The 7554-nt window shown below is 35.9% G+C and overlaps 1 protein-coding gene across 4 annotated transcripts in view; it reads right to left on the bottom strand.

The window, feature by feature from the left end:
- Positions 1-801: 801 nt before the first annotated feature.
- LOC107573237 (apoptosis-resistant E3 ubiquitin protein ligase 1-like) overlaps positions 802-7554 on the bottom strand; it is an 87552-nt gene continuing 80799 nt past the window's right edge. For all 4 annotated transcript variants that reach the window (XM_016259671.1, XM_016259673.1, XM_016259676.1 and 1 more), the window contains 2 exons: positions 3565-3740; positions 802-2150 (listed from right to left, as the gene is read on the bottom strand). In XM_016259671.1, coding sequence (XP_016115157.1) covers positions 2048-2150; positions 3565-3740 — 279 coding nt within the window. In that variant the 3' untranslated portion in view covers positions 802-2047. The remainder of the gene's footprint in view (positions 2151-3564; positions 3741-7554) is intronic.

Genomic DNA, 7554 nt, shown 5'->3' with positions numbered 1-7554 from the left:
ACAGTTAAGCTCACTCAGAGTATGTATTTTGTGCGTATGCATGCTTTAGTCATTTTGCAAATTTTAGTACAAAAGTTAGTGACAATGTTCATATGCATATTTTACGCACAAATTTGTGCCTAGGCATGCTTAGTGAATGAAACCGAATTAAACAAATTGAATGTTTTATGAATAAACAAGCTTGATAAAAGAGACGTTAAATTGTGGTTTAGTCAAAGTAACACAAGGCTGAATATAGCGCTAAATAAGACAAAAATGCAATGATTGTTAATGGTATGTCTCTTTATTATACTTCAATTGTTTCCCCTCCTTTAGATACCCAGAGCCTTGTTTCTGGCTACTGATATAGTGCCTTTCTTAATGCTGGACTAAATTTGGAATTTTACTTTGTAGTGAAGCTAATCCATAACATTATGCTTTGGATTACAATTCCACATTTTTAATGACATTTACAATTAATTAATAAATGAATGCATTTATGTTTTTTATTGTGTTGCATAAATAAAATATCAACTGTAGCCATCTGCACAGAAATGATGAAACCCAAGAGGATATCATGGAAAAAAAGAAAGTGTGTGTCTGTCTATATATATATATATATATATATATATATATATATATATATATATATATATATACACACACAGTGGGGAAAATTACAGTAGTCAACATTTGAAGTGGATCAAAAAAGTTCAAAGTTGTCCTAAGACAAGTACGAGTATTGATTTGGTTTTAGGACAACTTTGATGAAAGCCACTTCACCACTTCAAATGTTGACTTGTGTGTGTGTGTATATATATATATATATATATATATATATATTAAGGAGAGAGAGAGAGAGAGAGCGAGAGAGAGAGAGAATAGCACAGTGTAACATCAAGGTAGTCATTTTTTAGCATTTTGTGTCCTTGCAAATGGTTTGTAGTGGTCATAAAAGGACACTCCAGATTTGCATGTGACCTCCTAGAATATTGCTACAGGCTCTATACAGTGGAAAACATTTCACTATTGTTCTTCAACAGTCAGCCATTGTGCATTGTTTTTTTTCCCTCTCACAAATAGACTTTACTTTTGTAGCGACATTAAAAGAACAACATTTAAACAGCATCCGTTATGTACAAAAGAAGCAAAAATGATCATAAATCAATTATCAAATGTTGTTTGGGGACTTGTTTGGTATGAAGCATAGATGTTGCTCAAAGATTTCAGAATATCAGTAGTTTTGCGGTAGGATCTTGTGTCTTTGTAATAATAATTTAGAACTAGCTACATTTTTTTAATGGACATCCTAAGCTAAATCTAATCATAACTAGTTTTCTACATATGCTCAGTAATAATGCCCAAAATGAAAACTAAGGGGTTCAAGAAGAGAGCAAAAACCACATCTGATAAATCTGCTAGTCAGCTATCTGAAATATGAAACAAACATTTAACTGTTTCTGGGATGCCTGATCCCAAAATAGTTTAAACTGAAACAGTATGAACATCTCTGAAAAAAACACATTTATAATTTATGAAATTCCCAAAGATGAAAAAAAAGATGGTAACACTATAATGTGTCCAAGGTCCCTTTTTCATAAATATCAAATGAAAGTAACAGGGAAAATATACACACTGTATACGTAAAGCATACAATAAAATAGCAGTTATATACACAACCTTCCCTGATCAGTTAAGGCCCACGTGTAGAGGGTATGCAGTAATTGCCAGCATCCCTTAGTCTACTATGTTCCATAAAAAAAAAAACATTATCTTTATGTCAAATGCAAAACAAGCATCCTGACACTTATGTAGGCCATTTAATTGTCTGCACTCGTATAGAAAGAGAGGCAACTATCGGAAACAAAAAAAAATTGCCTTTCTTCTCATTTCCATCTTGTAGAACAGTCTTTAAATACATATGTACATAACTCCTGAATCCTCCCAGAGGCATCTTGTGATCAAAGTCCTTCCTTTACAGTACAATGTAAAGTACACTGTGGTGACATGTTCATGAAAAAAGGAGGTTTGGAGATAACTCTGTTTCTGCCTGAGCTGGACTGATGTTTCAAAGCATACCAAAGCCCTCACTCCCCTCACTGATGGCCAGTTTCAGCAGCTTGTGGAGCTCCTCGTAGGAGTCATATGTTGGGAGGCACAGCTGGTTAAAACTGGTTAAAACAGAACAATGTGGAAAGAGGTGTTAAACATGCAAGCCTAATATAAAAATATCACTTTTACCTATAGATGCATCCGACAAAACTATATTTATATTGCTAGAAACATTAATACAGTACATTTAAACATTTTTATTATGTAAATAAAATCGTGATAGTCATTGATAAGTAAATAATGTTTTATTTTTTCTAATCAAAGTGCAAAAACCTATTATGCAAAAATCACTAAAGGGGACCTATTATGCAAAAATCACTTTTATAAGGTGTTTGAACACAGTTGTGTGGCCGCAGTGTGTGAATACAACCAGCCTATAATGGTAAAAATCCACCCACTCGTTTTTTTATAATCCCAATAAATCATAAACAGTCTCTCAGAACAAGAAATTCCAGATTCTCCCTACGTACACATCATCTAAGGGAAAAGTCCCGCCCATTTGTGATGCTCTCTACCTTATTAGCATAAACACAACCCTGATTGAGAAGCAGCAGTCCACCATTTTGTTTTCTTGCTGATGCTGTTTGTCAGCGCCAAAGAGGCATTAGAAATTTTGTTTTTTAGGATGCACAAACCAACATAGGAGTCTCCATAGACTCTTGAAGCTCTGCCCTATTCTGAAAAGGGGGCTGGGAACACCAGCTCATTTGCATTTACAGGGGCATAATAGGTCACCTTTAAGATGAGTATTAGTAATAAAACCACAACATAACTGAAATTTACATTTTTATGAAAATTATAGTTAAAGTTAGGCCCATATATATTTGGACACTAACACAATTTTCATAATTTTGGCTCGGTATGCCACCAGAATAGAATTAAAATGAAACAATGAAGATGAAATTAAAGCGCAGACTATAAGCTTCAATTCAAGGGGTTGAACAAAATACAACATAAAATGCTTAGGAAATAGAACCAATTTTATGCAGAGTCCCCCCATTTTCAGGGGCTCAAATGTAATTGGACAAATAAATAATCATAAATAAAATTATACTTTTTAATATTCTGTTGAGAAACCTTTGCATGCAATGGTTACCTTAAGTCTGGAACTCACCAAAGACTGGGTTTGGAATAGTCCATATCTGTCCATGAAATGGCTTTTGAGTCAATTGTCCAATTACTTATGATCCCTTGAAAAAGGGTGGGAGGTACATATTAAAGAGTTGTAATTCCTTAATCTTTCCTCTAATTTTAATGAGAATACCCTCAAATTAAAGCTCACAGTGTGCACTTTAAGCCCATATTCATTATATAACTGTAACTTGAACATGTTTTGGTCAACAGCTAAAATAACCAAAAAATGTGCCTTTGTCCAAATATATATATGGACCTAACTGTATATCACATTTCATTTTGGGAAATGGATTTTGGTCCTTCTGTGGAAGAAAGAATATGTTTGATGTGTGTGCTCACCAGGTGTGTGCAGTGGGCAGCGTGCTGTGTGTGGGAGCTGCTATAATCTGGAAGGAGGGGCAAAGCGTATTGAAGCCGCCAGGTGGGAGCTGCGAGGAGCCAGTGGTGAACTGCAACAAACGGGCCAATTCTTCCTGTGTGAAGGATGACACCACTGCCCAGAACCATTTCATTACCTAAACAATAGAACAATAGGGATGAGCTCACTTTAACACTTTCCTCCCCTGCTGTGATCTCTCAGCATATTATTGTCAAGTCAAACAAATTCTAATATCAAGTCATCATATACAAAAATTATAGATATGTACAATAATTAACACTGGATATCATGTTAATGTGAATACAGTGTTAAAAAAAGTGTTTGCCTCTAGCTGATTTTCACATTGTCATTATACAGTATATTCAAACAGAACCAAGGCATAAAAGTGACCAGTCACAAACAAAAATACAACCAGATGTATATATATATTAAGGCTGGTAATTTAACGCGTTAACTAGATTAATTAATTACGCTGAAAAGTAAACGTGTTAAAATTATTAACGCATTTAACGCACTTGCCCCGCCTCAGACCTATGTGGGTCATCTGACATTTCATAAAGTCGATTGATGACAAATATGAGGCAGGGCAACAACTCACTGTGTGATGGAGCCTAGAGAACGTAGTTAAAATGTCCCTGAAATTCAAGATATGGGGCAAAAATGCCCGTTTGAGTTTTTGTCTCATTTACACGCAATATCACACGAGCAATAGTCTAAATGCAATATCACATGAGTGCAAATGTGATACTGATCTAATACAACAGTTCAGTAAGTAAGAAGTTAATATTGTGTTATTTTAGACACAATGTTGTCTGTTTTGCTCAATTTTGCCAACGAAAATATAAAGACAAAGCAGAACTGTTCATCTCCGTCTCCAAGCAACACAGCGGCATTTAATTTCTTAATGCACGTTTTGAACGAATTGGGTGAACCATTTGGCGCGTTGAACCATTGGCCATAGGCACGTTGGATTTGAAGCAGTACTGCACAGACCGTATAACATCAAATTGACATATGACATCAAAAGGCCCGCAAGAGCCGTCTGTTCTCTATAGCTCTTGCGGTACTTTGGTGTCCACACCGATTCAAGTAGAACAAGCCTAATGATTCAATGGATCATTCAAAAAGAACCATTTACTTCACTCCTGAATGAATCAGCCATTTGAACGAATCAAATGAATGAATAAATGACTCGATGACTTAATCATTAAGACATTTACCACCACCTACTGGCAGTTTTAGTTTATTATTTAGAGTATCATTTCATTAAAGTGCCCCAATTATTCAATTTTTAAGGTTGCTAATACTGTTTTATGAGTCTCCTAAAACAGGTTTACATGCATGCAAGATCAAAAGACACATTAGTTTTCTCAAAAAATTAATTAAATTTTACCTAATTTCTAAATGATTCGTAAACGAGTCGTGCAAAGCAGTTCAAAGAATCAGTTTCTCTAAACCCCTCCGTTCTGTGAGCCCTCACTGCTGTGATTGCAGAGCTGTAGAGAGATTAACTCTGGATTGGTCTACCGCGTACAGCGCGTGTCGCAAACGAAACGCCCATTGCCATGACGGAATGAAAGCCCTGGAGACTTGTCAATACATAGAAAAGATGGTATCGATTGTACCTTACCAATTCGAGCCGGAGTCTGATGATGAAACGGTTGAACTGGCTGATCGACAAGAGACTGATTCGCAAGCACGACTGGAGCAGGACGTTTCTCAGTGGTAAGTGTCAAGTGTTTACAAGTTTGTGGTAATTAAAAGTACTCTCACAGAGCAGTATACTGCGTCTTCTTGACATGATGTTAACCACACGGAAATTTTACTGATTGTGGGCGGGCAAGTTGGCGATGTAGAACGTGGGCAGACATTATGCAAATGTGTTACTTCATGACGTAGAGCCATAACAGAATAAGATTCAAATTCCCGACGACTCGTTTAGGCGATTGCGAGACGACTTTTTTTTTTTTTTTTGATAGACAATAACTTTATTTATCGTGCACTGTCGGCTTCACAACTTTGCAGATAGTTTATGTTCACATACAGCTACATGACACACTGCATGAAAGGTAATATTCGAAAAGGCATACTAGGGGCACTTCAAAGAAATAATTTAACATTTCCATAGTAATAATAATAAAATTTATAAAATTATTAAAGGTATAGTTCACCCACCCAAAAATGACAATTGTGTCATCATTTACTCACCCTCATGGTCCAAAAGAGAATATGTAAAAAATTATCAAACAAAATATTTCTTGCTGAAGCTACTTTGTTATGTCTGTTTGATGCTTTACACAACAATGACTTTATATTTTGGGAGTAATTTCTCAGCCAAATTTGATGTGCGATTAATTAGATAAATTAATCGCCACATCATGTAATTAGATAAAAAAAAATGAATCGCTTACCAGCCCTAATGTATATATACAGTGGTGTGAAAAAGTGTTGGCCCCCTTCCTGATTCTTATCAGTGTGTGAAAACCTTGTGAAGACTTACAGAAAACGTTTGACCTCTGTCATTGCCAACAAAGGGTATATAACAAAGTATTGAGGTGAAATTTTGTTATTGACCAAATACTTATTTTCCACCATAATTTGCAAATAAATTCTTTACAAATCCTACAATGTGATTTTCTGGATTTTTTTTTTCTCATTTTGTCTCTCATAGTTGAGGTATACCTATGATGAAAATTACAGGCCTCTCTCATCTTTTTAAGTGGGAGAACTTGCACAATTGGTGGCTGACTAAATACTTTTTTTCCCCACTGTATATATATATACACACACATATATACATATATATACACAATATATGCAATTGCCTCCCCAAATTGTTAGTCATGGAATCCCTGATGTCGGCCCCGCTTCAATTGGAGCGCTTAGCCAAGCGCTAAATACCCTAAATGTGTTTTTGCAGCGTTGAGCAATGTAGCCAATCACAGACATATCTGTTGATTTCTTAAACGCAATGGCCAATCAGAAACGTTTTGTCAGAATTCACTCACTGCTGAAAGCGCCACAGTTTTTAAGTGCAGTTTTGCATGCTCGTGAATCATCTCATGACTAAGTGCAGACGCGATGTAAATAAGAGATTCATTGTGCAGTTTAGAGAGCTTCATTGATTATAACAGAACTTTGCAAGATCGCAATGAACGAAGATGAGTGATGAGCTTTTTAGTGATAAAGGGAGTGCGCTTTGCGCACTTTCTAGGGTATAATCCATTCAGAATTTGTATGAAACTTTCGTTTTTCAGACACATAGGCTACACCCAGCAAAGTTTCGGGAATGACATCTGCATATTCATGCGGGATTCACTCTCGGAATAGCAGTGATTTGCAATGGACGGAACATAAAATATGTTGATTTAATTCTGGAACCGGTTCTGGCCAAACCTCCACAGGCAGCGCGCATTCCGAGCGAGATCTAATTCACGGACCAAAAGTGTGTGTAAACTTTATTGAGATCGGGACACATCAACCAGTAATTGAATTTAATTTCCAGTAACGGACGGTAGAAAGTTCAGCAATGAATGTATGCAATTTATGACAGAATATAGTCCCACAACCGATAGTTGATTTTTTCCTCACGTGTCTCGCCTTTGATAACAACGATTCAAAACGGAAACATTTCAAGTGACATGGGAAAAAGACACGGAAAACTTCAGTGAACATCAGAAAAGCAGCATGCGCATTTCTGGTTAAAAATGAAAGGCCATCAACTGACAAACGGGAAGCATCACCATTCAAGTCAGCAGGAAGAGTGTAAGCTAGTCCATAGTTTACTAAACGGTTGCAACCTTTTTAAGTTGGGCATTGGTAGTGGTATAATGGTAGGGCATTGTTTTGATGCTTACATCCGAAAAAAATATTTTGTTATTATTTCATGTATATGTATATATATATATATATATATATATATATATATATATATATATATCCCCCCCCCC

Source organism: Sinocyclocheilus grahami, unplaced genomic scaffold, assembly GCF_001515645.1.
Source record: "Sinocyclocheilus grahami isolate Dianchi unplaced genomic scaffold, SAMN03320097.WGS_v1.1 scaffold1901.1, whole genome shotgun sequence".
Taxonomy (NCBI): domain Eukaryota; kingdom Metazoa; phylum Chordata; class Actinopteri; order Cypriniformes; family Cyprinidae; genus Sinocyclocheilus; species Sinocyclocheilus grahami.
This window is presented reverse-complemented; position numbering and strand designations above follow the sequence as displayed.